Here is a 15,049-nt window from a genome sequence, read left to right on the forward strand (position 1 = left end):
ACCCACCAACTAATCGTCATGCCTCTCTGAAGTAGCATCTGGGAAATCAAATTCCAGACTTGTCACAGAAGTTACAAATTTTATCCATGTATGCAAAATTCCCTAATTTATCTGACTTTTTAAACCCAAGTTAACAGAAAGCATGGACCAGCTTCTGTTCTTAATAAAAGTTACTATTTATTAGCTACAAGTAAACATCTATGAAATGTTAACATATAACTTTACTGATTAAAACTCTAAGCTGAAAACGTGTTGCTGGTTAAAGCACAGCAGGTCAGGCAGCATCCAAGGAACAGGAAATTCGACGTTTCGGGCCAGAGACCTCTAACCCCATATAATACTCCTCCTACACCCACATGCAGACAGACACAATAAAACATTGGTGTCATGGGTGGAAGAAAAAAACTGAGAAGACAGTTCAGTGGCTCCTGTCCACAGGATTCGCTGAGAAGATTGTTTGGCTTGTCAGGATCAGCTGTTCATTGGTCTCATTCTTCTACAGGTGGTTTTCACTCACTTGCAGGTGGCGTGGTTTACAAATTATAAAATCTCAAATTTATTGGTAAAAAGCAGCATCAGGCAGTGTCTGGTGAGGGAATATTAACTAGTTTTCTTAAGACTTCAGGAATTTTTTAGCAGAGAAAAGAACACCATGTCCCCTTTCAAAGATCCAAAAGCTTCTGACTATATCAAACCCACCTACAAGGTGTTAGGCTACCTGGAAACCAATCATGTAATTGAGAGCAAAAACAAAACCTTTGTCATCAACAACTAATTATAATTCCACAATCCAATCTGCTACATGTTGCCAGCTGTATTTCACATCTCATTGGTTCCTTTTCAGCTGAAAACAGTCCTCCTCACTATCCACAACTCCGCCTATCTTCGTATCGTATGCAAATTTACTGACCCACCCTTCGACTCCCTCTTCCAAGTCATTAATAAAAATTACAAACAGCAGAGGACCCAGAATTCATCCCTGCGGAACTCCACTTGTAACTGGGCTCCAGGCTGAATATTTACCATCTACCACCACTCTCTGACTTCGGTTAGCCAGTTCTCTATCCAACTGGCCAAATTTCCACTATCCCATGCCTCCTGACTTTCCGCATAAGCCTACCATGGGGAACCTTATCAAATGCCTTACTAAAATCCATGTACACTACATCCACTGCTCTACCCTCATCCACATGCTTGGTTACCTCCTCCAAGAATTCAATTAGGCTTGTAAGGCAAGACCTATCCCTCACAAATCCATGCTGGCTGTCCCTAATCAAGCAGTGTCTTTCCAGATACTCATAAATCCTATCCCTCAGTACCCTTTCCATTACTTTGCCTACCACCGAAGTAAGACTAACTGGCCTGTAATTCCCGGGGTTATCCCTATTCCCTTTTTTGAACAGGGGCACAACATTCGCATGGTACCACCCCTGTTGACAGTGAAGATGAAAAGATCATTGCCAACGGCTCTGCAATTTCCTCTCTTGCTTCCCACATAATCCTAGGATATATCCCGTCAGGCCCGGGGGACTTGTCTATCCTCAAGTTTTTCAAAATGCCCAACACATCTTCCTTCCTAACAAGTATCTCCTCTAGCTTACCAGTTCATTTCATACTCTCCTCTTCAACAATACGGTCCCTCTCATTTGTAAATACTGAAGAAAAGTACTCATTCAAAACCTCTCCTATCTCTTCCGACTCAATACACAGTCTCCCACAACTGTCCTTGATCAGAACTATCCTCGTTCTCGTCATTCTCATGTTTCTCACATACGCATAAAAGGCCTTGGGGTTATCCTTGATCCTACCCGCCAAAGATTTTTCATGCCCTCTCTTAGCTCCATTAATCCCTTTCTTCAGCTCCCTCCTGGCTATCCTGTATCCCTCCAAAGATCTGTCTGAACCTTGTTTCCTCAACCTTATGTAAGCCCCCTTCTTCCTCTTTACTAGACATTCAACCTCCGTCGTCAACCAAGGTTCCCTCACACGACCATCTCTTTCCTGCCTGACAGGTACATACATATCAAGGACACGTCGTATGTATTCCTTGAAAATGTTCCACATTTCAATGGCATCCTTCCCTGATAGCCTATGCTCCCAACTTATGCTCCTCAGATCCTGTCTTGCAGCATCGTATTTACCCTTCCCCCAGAATTGTGGTCACCATCACCAAAATGCTCACCCACTAACAAGCCCATCACTTGTCCCGGTTCGTTACCGAGCACCAAATCCAATATGGCCTCCCCTCTGGTCGGACAATCTACATACTGAATTAGAAAAGCTTCCTGGACACACTGCACAAACACTGTACGGTCCAATCTACTTGATCTAAAGAGCTTCCAATCAATATTTGGGAAGTTGAAATCGCCCATGACTAATACCCTGTGGTTTCTGCACCTTTCCAAAATCTGTTTCCCAATCTGTTTCTCCACATCTCTGCTGCTATTGGGGGCCTATAGGAAACACCCAACAAGGTGACTGCTCCTTTCCTATTTCTGACTTCAGCCCATACTACCTCCAAAGGCAGATCCCCTTTCTGCAGCCATTATACCATTTCTAATTAGCAACGCCACACCCCCTCCTTTTTTACCGTCGTCCCTAATCTTACTGAAACATCTATAACCAGGAACCTTCAGTGGTTCGATTGCTCAGTGGTTCAAACACTGGTTTTGTAAACCTGACGTTGTAACCTCGAATCTCACTGCGGCCTTGCTGAATTTTTCCAGGCAGCGAGCCGTGGAGGGAGTTGTGAGGGCCGACTGCCTGCCCCTCTTCCGCGGTTACGTTAGAGCCCGGGTGTCCTTGGAGAAGGAGCATGCGGTGTCCACCAACACCCTGGAGTTGTTCAGGGAGAGGTGGGCGCCGCAGGGAGTGGAGTGCATCATTTCCCCTTCCAACTCTATTTTGATTTAATTCCTGCCCTTCCCTTCACTGTTTTGATCACACAGCATTGCCCTTTGATGTGAAGGGCACTGCTTGTCACAGGCTACTTGGGTGTTTCCTTTCTTCCTGGTGGTGGAAATTAAATAAAGATTTGTGCACTTTGTGTTTCCCCATGTGTCTCACAACAAAAAAAACCAGGAACTTTCAACAACCATTCCTGTCCCTCTTCTATCCATGTTTCCATGATGGCCACAACATCGTAGTCCCAAGTATCGATCCATGCCTTAAGTTCACCCACCTTATTTCTGATACTTCTTGCTCTGAAGTATACATGCTTGAGCCCATCTCTATGTCTGCAAGTATTCCCTGTCAGTGCTACCTTCTCCACAGCCTCCCTACATTCTTGGACATCCTGAAAAACAGCTAACCTACTTGCTGGACTACAAGTCCGGATCCCATCCCCCTGCCAAATTAGTTTAAACCCCCCCGAATAGTGCTAGCAAACCTACCCCCCAGGATATTGGTGCCCTTCTGGTTCAGGTGCAACCCGTCCTGCTTGTACAGGTCCCACCTTCCCCAGAATGCAGTCCAATTGTCCAAAAATCTGAAACCCTCCCTCCCACACCATCCTTGCAGCCACGTGTTCAACTGCACTCTCTCCCTATTCCTTGCATAACTGTCACGTGTCACCGGCAATAACCCAGAGATGACGACCCTGTCCATCCTAGCTTTTAGCTTCCAGCCTAACTCCCTGAGCTCCTGAATGACCTCCCCACCCCTCTTCCTACCTATGTCATTGGTGCCAATGTGCACCACGACTTCTGGCTGCACACCTTCCCCCTTAAGGATTCTGAAGACACGGTCTGAGACGTCTCGGACCCTGGCACCCGGGAGGCAACAAACCATCCGAGAGTCTTGCATGTTCACAGAACCGTCTGTCTATCCCTCTAACTATAGAGTATCCTATAACTAGCGCTCTCCACCTCTCCCCCTTTCCCTTCTGAGCCTCAGAGCCAGACCTTGTGCCAGAGACTTGGTCACTGCAGCTTACCCCTGCCAGGCCGTCCCCCCCAACAGTATCCAAAGCGGTATACTTATTGTTGAGGGGAACGACCACAGGGGATCCCTGCACTGCCTGCTACCTCCCCTTCCCACCTCTAACTGTTACCCAGCTACCTCTGTTCTCTGGTGTAACTATGTCCCTGTAGCTCCTATCTATCACCTTCTCAGCCTCTCAAATAATTCTCAGTTCGTCCAACTCCAGCTCCAGTTCCCTAACGCGGTCTGTGAGGAGCTAGAGCTGGCTGCACTTCCGGCAGATGAAGTCGGCAGGAGCATTGGTGGTCACTCCTACCTCAAACATCCTGCAGGAGGAACATTCCACTGTCTGCACACTCTACACTTAGTCTCCAAAACAAGAACACTAAGTAGCTTACCTTTTTCTTTAGGTTAGAGGAGGAGGGAGGGTGGGAGACACTACACGTGTGGTGTCTCGGGTTCCTTCTCCATTCAAATATCAATCACTTACCTTCCCGACCAGCTTTGCGCTCTTCTCTAAGTACAGCTGTAATGTTATCCCCAATCTAAAATGCCACTTTCCCTCCTTTCTTGCTATCCTTTCTATCCTTTCTATAGAATCTATACCCTGGAACATTAAGCTGCCAGTCCTGTCCATCCCTGAGTGACATCTGTGTAATAGCTATGATATCCCGGTCCCATGTTCCCAACCATGCCAGAGTTCATCTACCTCACCTGTCAGACCACTTGCGTTGAAATAAATGCAGTTAAATTGATCGGTCCTATCTCGTTCTCTTATTTGCTCCCACTTGCCTTGACTATTTGACCTCCCCCCCCCCCCCCCCACTCCAAATTTAAACCTTCCCAAGTGGCTCTAGCAAATCTCCCTGCCAGTCTATTAGAACCCCTTCAAATTCAGCTGCAATCGTCCTTATTTTCAGGTCACTTTACTCCAGACATAATTCCACTGAGCCAAAAATGTGTATCCTTCTCCCCTGCACTAGCTCCTCAGCTACACATTCATCTGCTCTAACTTCCTTTTCCTACTGTCATTAGCATGTGGCACTGTTCTTGAGGAGCTACGTTTTAACCTCCTGCCTAATTTCCTATATTTTCAACTCAGAATCTTGTCCTTTTCTCTTCCTGAGTTGTTGGTTCCAGCATGTACAACGACCTCCTGCTGGTCTCTCTCCCCTTTGAGAATGTTCTGTAGCCCCTCTGAGACATCTTTGACCTTGGCAGCTGGGAGGCAACACCATTCTGATATCTCTTTGCCTGCTGCAGAAATATCTGTCTGTGCTTCTGAATGGAGAGTCCCCTCTCACAATCGATTGTTTGGAACCTGGCACACCCCTCAACACAGTCTCGGTACCAGAAGCCTGACTGTCAATGCTACATTCCCCTGAGAGTCTGCCACCCCCTCTATTTTCTAAAACAGAATACTTGTTTAAGATGGGGTTAGCCACAGGAGACTACCTGTCTCCCTCTCCTTCCTTTTCTAGAGGTAACCCATCTACCCAACTATATCTGCGTTTTTTCTCTCTTCATGAAACCACCATCCATCACACCCCCTAACTCCTGTAAATTCTTCATTGCCTCTAACTGCCACTCCAACCTATCCATGTGATCTGATACGATTTGCAATCAACACCTTTCCTGCAGACATAATTATCAGTAGCATTGAAATTCTCCCTAATCTCCCACATCCAACAGGAAAAGCACATCCCTCTACTAAAGGCCGTCTTTTCACCCTAACAATCTACAGACACAGAAAATGCTTACTGGTGATGCCCACGTGCTGAGAAGGGAAGTTTTTTTCATTTTATAAAACTATTCAGAAATTGCATAAGCATATATATGTTTTTGTGTTTGCAACATTTGTGTAAGTTTTCGAGAAAATAATGACCTTTAATTTTATCAGTTTTGTTTTCTTTTCACAGGCAGAACTAAAAAATTTAATGGACATTGCTTCCCCTGTATTTGATTTTGCAAAGGAGCTCATTAGGCACAACTTGGCAAGTATTTAATCATCTTCCTGCCAGTCTTATGACTGTTCTGAGATGTGAGTCAAAAAGTATAGTGCTGGAAAAGCGCAGCCAGCCAGGCGGCATCCAAGGAGCAGGAGAGTTGATGTTTCAAGCATAAGCTCTTCATCATCTTTCCCAATGAAGAGCTTATGCTCAAAACGTCGACTGTCCTGCTCCTCGAATGCTGCCTGATTGGCTGTGCTTTTCTCGCACCACACTTTTTGACTCTGATCTCCAGCATCTGCAATCCTTACTTTCTCCCTTTTCTGAGATGTGAGGCAAGCCAGTTCCACTGAGGGAAAAAAATCTACCTCCAAATCAATAATCTGTAACAAAATGGGAGCAGGGGTTTTGCAGCTTTCCTTTTCATTTTCTGGTGTAAATGAAGAAACGAATCACATTTGTTAAATTTGTTTTCATGACTTGCTGACTTGTTTTCATGAATTTATAGCATATTATTCAGCATAAAGCACTATAAAAACACAAATTGTTGTCTGTACCACAGCAATTCAGATGCTGTACCCATAATGCTGTGAGAAAATGCTCATTGTCTAACCAAGTGCATGCGATATTTTAGGTTGCTGTAATCAAAACAGTATATCCTAGTTTCAAAGTTATCACTAAGACTAAGTACCATTTGAACTTGAAGTAAAAATGGCAAGTGCAGGAAATTCCACTATCTCTGATGAAAGGTCATCGACCTGCAGTACCAGTTCTGTTCCTCTCTCCTCAAATTCTGTCTGAACTACTGACCATTTCCAGGAATATTTTCTTTTATTGTTCAAAATTCTACAGAATTTGGAAAGTTTCTTGCAGACTGGAAAGTAACAAATGTGAGTCCATTATTTAAAGAGAGAGGAAGGAATAGCAAAATTGGCAGTGTCGACATAGATTTAAGAAAGGGAAATCATATTTGACTAATCTTGTAGTACAGATAAAGAAGAACCAGTGGATATGGTGAATTTGGATTTTTAGAAGATTTTGATAAGGTCCATCATGGAATTTTGGAAACAAACTTAAAGCATGTGTGTTAATGGCAGTATACTAGGATTGATTAAGAATTGATTAACAGATAGAAGACAGAGTAGGAATAAAGTAATCATTCTTGGGATGAATGCTGTAACCAATGGAATAGAGTCATAGAGTCGTAGAGATGTACAGCATGGAAACAGACCCTTGGTCCAACCTGTCAATGCCGACCAGATATCCCAACCCAATCCAGTCCCACCTGCCAGCACCCGGCCCTTATCCCTCCAAACCCTTCCTATTCATATACCCATCCAAATGCCTTTTAAATGTTGCAATTGTGCTAGCCTCCACCACATCCCCTTACAGCTCATTCCATACACATACCATCCTCTGTGTGAAAAGATTGCCACTTAGGTCTCTTTTATATCTTTCCCCTCTCACCCTAAACCTATGCCCTCTAGTTCTGAACTCCCCCACCCCAAGGAAGAGACTTTATCTGTTTATCCTATCCATGCCCCTCATGATTCTGTAAACCTCTATCTCAGGGTTAGGTTCACAATCTCTACAAATGATTTGGATTTGGGGAACTAATTGTATAATTTCTATATTTACTGCTGACTATAACCTAGGTGGGAGTGCAAGTCAAGAGAAGGCTGCAAGGAAGTAGAAAGGCAATTTGGAGAGGCTAAGTAAATGGGCTGGAAATTGGCTGATGGAATGGAAAGCAAATATGTGTGAAGTTCTCTTCTTTGGTAGAAGAAAACACGAAACCAGAATACTTCCTAAATGTGAGAATTTAGGAAGTGCTGGGGTCCAAAGGGACCTGAGAGTCCTTGTTCACGAGTCAATAAAAATTGGAATGCAGGTGTATCAATTACAAAGGCAAATGATTCAATGGCCTTCATCTGCGAGAGTTTTGAGGACAGAGGAAAGATACCTTGCCCCCCCCCAACCAGAAGTGCACCAGACTAATCTTTGGGATGGCAGGATTGCCTTCTGATGAAAGATTAAGGAATCTGGTTGTATACTTTTTGAGTTTTGGAGAATGAGAAATGATCTCATTGAAACTTGCAAATCCTTATGAGGCATGAGTGAACATAGATAATTTTTTTTTTCCCTGGCTGCTGAGTTTGGAACCATGGGACATAACCTCAAAAACTTAGGTCACCCTTTTCGGATTGAGATGAAGAGGAGATTTTTTCAAGATCATAGTAAATCTTGTGGAATTTTCTACTCCAGAGGCTGTGGAAGCTCAATGTTTGAGCAGCTTCAGGACCAAAATTAATAAATTTCTGTTGACGATTAACATAAAGGATCTGGAAATAGTGTGGGAAAGTGGCATTGAGGTAGATGGTCAGCCATAATCTAATTGTTTCAGACATGATAGAGAGCAATGTAATAGAGGTGGAGGAGTTACGTTACTGATTTAGGAGAATGTCACAGCTGTACAAAGAGAGGACATCTTGGATGGCAAATCCGGCAAGACAGTATTCCCATCATGATGTTATACTTATAGGTTTCCCAATAGCCAGCAGGAATCGGAGGATCAGATATGTAAGCAGATCATGGAAAGATGTAAAACCAACAGGAAGTGGTAGTGGGTGATGTTAATTTTCCCAATATTCACTCTGACTCCCAATGCCCGGGGCATTGATGAGGCAGTGTTTGTTAAGTGTATTCAGGAGAGATTCTTGAAGCAATATGTAAATAGTCCAAATAGAGAAGGAGCCAGTTTAGATACATCGTTATATTGAGAATGAGCCTGGCCAGATGATCAAACTTTCAGTGGGAGAGTATTTTGGGAACAGTAATCATAATTCTGTAAGCTTTATGATAGTTATGGTAAAAGCTAAGACTGACTCTCACGTGAAAGTGCTAAATTGGGGAAAAACTAAATGCAATAGAATTAGATTGGAACTGGAAAATTGGATTGGGGGCAGCTATTTGAAGGTAAATCCACTAGAGTTCAGGACCAGCAAGTTCTAGGGAGGATGAAAGATAAGGGTAGTGAGATTTGGGAACCTGGGATAATGAAAGATGATTTAAGTTTTTAGTTATAAAAAAAGGAAAGTTTAGGAAACAGAAATAAACATGTCTCTTGAGTATAAAAGAAGCAGAAAAGTTCATTTTGTGATAGAAAAAAAGAAAATTGGAGGGCTAGAGGGGACCATGAAATATCCATGATGAAGTTTAAGAGTCATTTAAACAGACACATGAACAGGCAGAGAATAGAGGGATATGTACCATGTGCAGGCAGTTGGGATTAGAATAGCATCATGGTTGATGCAGACATGTTGCGTTGAAGGGCTGGACTGTTCAATGTTCCATGTAATAGCAGAGCAGACTTAATGGGCTGAATGCCTATTCTTCCTATGTTCTTATTCCAGTTATTCGCAGTTTGAAGTTGACAAATGATTCCTCAAAATAATAAGATTCAAACCATTTATTAGCATTTATCACAATGCAGCATGCATACTATTTGTGAAAATAGTTTAATATGCATGTGTAACAATACTTGAGTTCACTGAAGAATTCAAATAGGTGATAGATTTGAACTCAAAGATTTTCAAGGCTAATAAAGTTTTCTGATTTTTTTCCTGACATCTACTGTTATGTTCCTTTTTCCTCAATCCTGCTATGTGAGAACTCACAAATTTCATAGGATTATCTCATTCCTTTACCTGTTCCCTGATGACCAATAGTAAGTGCAGCTTTCTATACATTGTTGCTGCTACACTACTATTTCTGAACTTGTTCAGTTGAAGACAGTTATTTCAGCAAAGATCCATGTACATAACGTATATCAGTTTTCCACACCCCTTTCTGGGTGTGTCCTTTATGAAGTTATTATATCCCGCATAAGCCTTTTAATAATCAATCAAAATTCCAACTTCCTGAATTGATTACCAAACCATGACCTGGGAAGTCATTCATCAGACCATTCAGTCCAACCTGTCCGTGCCGACCAAGTTTCCCAAACTCAACTAGTCCCATTTGCTTGCATTTAGCCCATGTCCCTCTAAACCTTTCCTAATAATGTACCTGTCCAAATGCCTTTTAAAAGTTGTAGCTGTACCTGCATCTAAAACTTCCTCTGGCAGTTCATTCCATGTACGAACCACCCTCTGTGTGAAAAAAGTTGCCCCTCTGGTCCCTTTTAGATCTTTCTCCTCTCTTCTTAAAAATATACCCCTAGTTCTAAACTTCCCTACCATAAGAAAGACCTTTGCTAATCACCCTTCATAATTTTATAAACCTCTGTAAGGTTATCCCTCAACCTCCTATGCTCAAGTGAAAAAAGTCCCAATATATCCAGCCTCTCCTTATAACTGAAACCCTCCGGTCCTGGCAACATCCAAGTTAATCTTTTCTGAATCTATTCCAATTTAATATCCTTCCTATAGCAGGGTGACCAGAACCTGACACAGTACTCCAAAAATGGCCTCACTGTCCTGCACAATCTCAACATGACATCTCAACTCCTATATTCAGTGGTCTGAGCAATGAAGATAAGGGTACTAAATGCCTTCTTAACCACCTGCTTTTATATTGGAACCTATTTGTCACTGCTGAGCCTCTTATTACAGACTGTATCTGTGCATTAAGTTTCAATTCCCACATTCCTTTTAACTTTGCAACCAAAAGGTAATATAAAGAAAGTAATCCAAAAAATGAATCAATGACACCCTTTGCTCACTTGTATCCCTTGATGACCTGAAAATGTATTTAAGGCCAACAAGAAACCTTATTTAATTGGTATCATGTATTCACCTCCAGTCTGTCAGGCACATTTCTGCCTTTTGGGTTATGCAATGTATGATAAGGGAGTCCTTGGATTTAGGGGGTAGGGAGGAAAGTGTGAAGACCACAACCAAATCAGTTGTGATCTTATCAAATGGTGGGTCAAGCTTGAGCAGCTAATTGCCTATTGTCACTCCTATTTTGTATATTTGTATGTAATACTGGGAGATCACTGCAGTCATTCTTTTTGAAGAAATCCATCAGCCCATTTTACAGATATTTTTGTTGGAACAGAGAGAGATCTTCTACTCCCTCATCTCCAACTTGATCCCTAGCTCTGTTCACACCATCTGAGTTGTTAATTTTATGTTAAAGGTACCTTTTCTTTTCTGCATTTGAAGAAATAAATTGCTTTCCCACATCATAGTTGAATTGCAGAAAAACGTCAGTGTGGCTATGTCTTCCCAACTGGTTGATATCTAAATTTTAGAGTATTCTTTGTCAACCTTTTTTGAACCCAATTATGTTTACCTATGTTCAGGACGCATCCGATGTTCTAATTGTAGAAGAAACGGTGATCTGTACACAGCTGAAACTTTGTTTCATGTTTCTATCGGGTGTAGCTTGACCTGTGTGGCTGCTTAGAAATGTTGTAACTATGGGAATGTTATTGGCTTTGGAATCTGCCACTTTTCCAAGTGAGTTTTATTTAAAATATCATTTATGGAATGTGGGTGTTGCTGGCAGGTCCAGCATTACTGCCCACACAATGTTTTCCTTGAGAAAATCATGGTGAGCTGCTACCTTGAACCGCTAAAGTCTGTTTGATGTGTGTACATACACACTGGCATTAGGAGGGAGTTCCAGAATTTTAATGGAGCAACTCTGAAAGAACGGTGATATATTTCCAAGTTTGGATGGTGAGTTTCTGTGAATCTGCTGGTGGTGATGTTTCAGTTTGCTGCCTTGTCCTTCTAGATCGTAATAGCTATGGGTTTGGAAAGTGTTGGCTAAAGAGCCTTCTCAGCATTTCAGCAGTATATCTTGTAGATATACACACTGCTGCTGCTGAGTGCTCATGATAGGGTGTGAATGTGTATGGATGTTGTGCCAATCAAGCAGGCTGATCTTCCCTGGATGAAGTGGAAAGCTTCTTGTGTATTGTTGCAGTAATCCAGGCAAGTGGTTGAATTTTACATCTCAGCTGTGCCTTGTAAACATCGAAAATGGGAACTGGAGTAGGCCATTTGGCCCTTCGAGCATGCTCCACCATTCATCACGATGATGGCTGATCATCCAACTCAATGGCTTGTTCTTGCTTTTTCCCCATATCCTTTGATCCCTTCAGCCCCAAGTGTTTTATCCAATGCCCTGACTGTTTTTTGTGGTGAGGAATTCCACAGGCTCTCCAATCTTAATTAAGAAATTTCTTCTCTTCTTAGCCATAAGCATGTTCCCTGGTATCCTTAGACTATGACCCCTGGTTCTAGATTTCCCATCATCAGGAACGTCCTTCCTGCATCTGCATTGACTAGTCCTATTAGAATTTTGTAGGTTTTTAACGAGATCATTCCTCATTCTTCTGAACTGCAGCAAAACTAATTAGAATCAATTCAACCTTTCCTTCAACAACAATCCTGCCATCCCAGAAATTTATTGATTTCAGAGTGGGAGGTGAGTTAATTATTGCAAGATTCCTTGTCTCTGCTCTGCTCTTGTAGCTAGTCCAGTTTAGTTTCTAGGAAATGGTAATCCCGGTTGTTTTTGTGCGAAGTTCAGTGGTAATGTTATTGAATGTCAAAGGGCCAGATTCTCTCTTGTTGGAGATAATCATTTCCTGGCTCTTCTGTGATGCATGTTTTAATTTCTACTTGTCAGCCAAAGTTAAGATGGGTGGTAAGAAAAATGAAATATAATTATAGAAAATTGACATGCTAACTTCGAATTTTCCATTGGCTATGGATTAAAGCTGTGCACTTCACAACTCTGGTTGTTTTAAAGGTAGTAAGTCTGGTGCTTATAGATTATAAATCTATAGGTGGCTGTGCTAAATAAGATAAAATGAGATTAAAGGCCTGCTCTGAGAATGTGCCATAATTCCAGTGTAACAGGTGTCTTGAATGTTATGTTTCTGTGTTTTTTCTTCCATCCTTCACTATTTCAGGTGGTATTCCGTGGTGGGGATGGATCTCTGCAGGTCCTCCCACCACTTATTGATGTCATCCCTGAAGCCAGGCTCAACCTCGTTATTTACTACCTCCGGCAAGGTAGGTACTGTCCTCCACTAGGTAGACAGCAAACACCATCACTGCTGTAGGTCTAAATTCTTATCCTAACTTGTCCATCAGCCCCTTGATTTTAACAAAGATTTCAGTGATCCTATCCACTTCTTTATGCATGCTTCAACTTTCGTTCTTTTATGAGTAAGATTTATGGCGTAGATAGTAACTAATCCTTTGTCAATACTAATATGTTAGGTGCTAGGAAGAGATAAATGGATCGTTTTCAGGTTGGCATGCAGAAACTAGTGGAATACCACAGGGATCAGTGCTGGGACCTCACCTATATATGATCTATGTCAGTGACTTGAATGAAGAAGCTCAATGTGTGGCAGCTAAGTTTGTTGATTATATCAAAATATGAAGTAAGTTATTTAGAGTCTACAAAGGGTTATAAATAGATTAAGTGAGTGGGTAAAAATTTAGTAGATCGTGTACAATGTGAGAAAATATGAACTTCTTCACTTTGACAGAAAGAATTGAGGTTGCAGAACTCTGTGTTACTGAGGGATCTTGGTGCCCTTGTACTTGAGTCAAAAAAGATCAAAATACAGGTACAGCATTTGCCTTTTAGCAAGGCAAATGGAATGTTTTTGCTTATTGCAAGGGAGTGTAGCTTTTAAAAGAAAAGGATTTTTTGCTGCGTCTGTACAATGCCTCATTGAGAGCACATCTAGAGTACCGTGCATAATTTTGGTCTCTTTGTTAGATAGATGATATAATTGTTTTCAAAACAGTCTAGAGAATGTTCAGTCGTCTAATTATTTGGATGAAAGGCTTAATTAATGAGAAAAGGTTGAATGGGTTGGACCTGTGTCCAATGAAGTTAAAAGAATAAGAAGTGATCTTACTGAAACATCAGACTCCCTGAGGATCTTATATGGTACAAAGCAGGTGCCTGTTTCCTTTTCTCAGACAAACTAGCATTAAGGGACACAATTGAAAAATAAAGGGTGTCCGTTCTAAGATGGAAAAGAAGAAAAACATTGATCTGTAGAATTCTCTTCCTCCGAAAGCAGTTGTGGCTGGGGTTATTGAATTTATTCAAGGCAAAGTAAGATAAGCTTTTGATAGACAATGGAGTTGAGGGTTATGAAAGTCAACCATGTAAGTGGAATTAAGACCACAATCAGATCATCCACGATCTTATGGAACGATAGAGCGCTTATATTCGTATATAAGTCCTATATTCGTATTCCATTTTTCTTCCCTCTATCTCCCTACCACACTCCATAAGGCTCTTTGCAAACATATTCTTTTACTTGATTAAACTTGAGTTAATTTCCCACTTCTCGTCCTCCATCACCATGGCAATCTACTTCTGCCTCCCTGTCATTGTCCATCTCTGCCCCTGCCTCAATCTGTCTACCACACCCACACCCATACTGTTAGTACCTCGAGACTTCACAATTCTATTAATGTCCAGCCAGCTACCTGTTTTCCACTTTCCATAAACTTGAACTCATCCAGAACTCTGTTCCTCATAATCTACTCAATGAGAAGGAAATGGAATATTGGCCTTTTATTGCTTAAAGTTTATAGTTTAATAAACTATGAAGTTTTGTGTAAGTGTACTGGTATGGGTGAGGCTGTGCATGGAGACTGTGGATAGTTTTGATCATTGTATTTAAAAAGTAACATACTGGAATTGGAGGCTGTTCAAAAGAGATTCACTAAGCTGATTTCTGGAATGAAGGGGTTGATTATCAAGAACAGCTAAATTAGTTTGACCTTTATTCGTCAGAATTTGGAAGATTGAACAGTGACCTTATTGAAATATACAAATTTCTGAGGAGACTTGACAGGGTAGATGTTATTAAGATGTTTCTGGGGGTTCTCGAACTAGGGAAAAAAGTTATAGAATAAGGAGTCACTCATCTAAAATTGAAATGTGAAGGGATTTCTTCTCCCAAAGGGAAGTTAATGTTGGGAATTCTCCACTCCAGAGAATTGTGGAGACGAGATAGCTGAAAGTATTTAAAGATGAAGTAAGTACATTTTTGAAATATTGGAGTTGACATACAGTCATAAAGATGTACAGCATGGAAACAGACACTTCGGCCCTACCCATCCATGCCGACAGACATCCCAACTCAATCTAATCCCACCTGCCAGCACCTGGCCCATATCCTT

The 15,049-nt window shown here is 41.7% G+C and overlaps 1 protein-coding gene across 1 annotated transcript in view; it reads left to right on the top strand.

The window, feature by feature from the left end:
• The window catches only part of ift56 (intraflagellar transport 56), a 101,863-nt gene that overhangs the window by 33,982 nt on the left and 52,832 nt on the right, over nt 1-15,049 (top strand). The window contains exons 8-9 of the mRNA XM_060849149.1: nt 5,841-5,915; nt 12,802-12,904. Coding sequence (XP_060705132.1) covers nt 5,841-5,915; nt 12,802-12,904 — 178 coding nt within the window. The remainder of the gene's footprint in view (nt 1-5,840; nt 5,916-12,801; nt 12,905-15,049) is intronic.

The sequence above is a fragment of the Hemiscyllium ocellatum genome, chromosome 33 (assembly GCF_020745735.1).
Source record: "Hemiscyllium ocellatum isolate sHemOce1 chromosome 33, sHemOce1.pat.X.cur, whole genome shotgun sequence".
NCBI lineage: Eukaryota > Metazoa > Chordata > Chondrichthyes > Orectolobiformes > Hemiscylliidae > Hemiscyllium > Hemiscyllium ocellatum.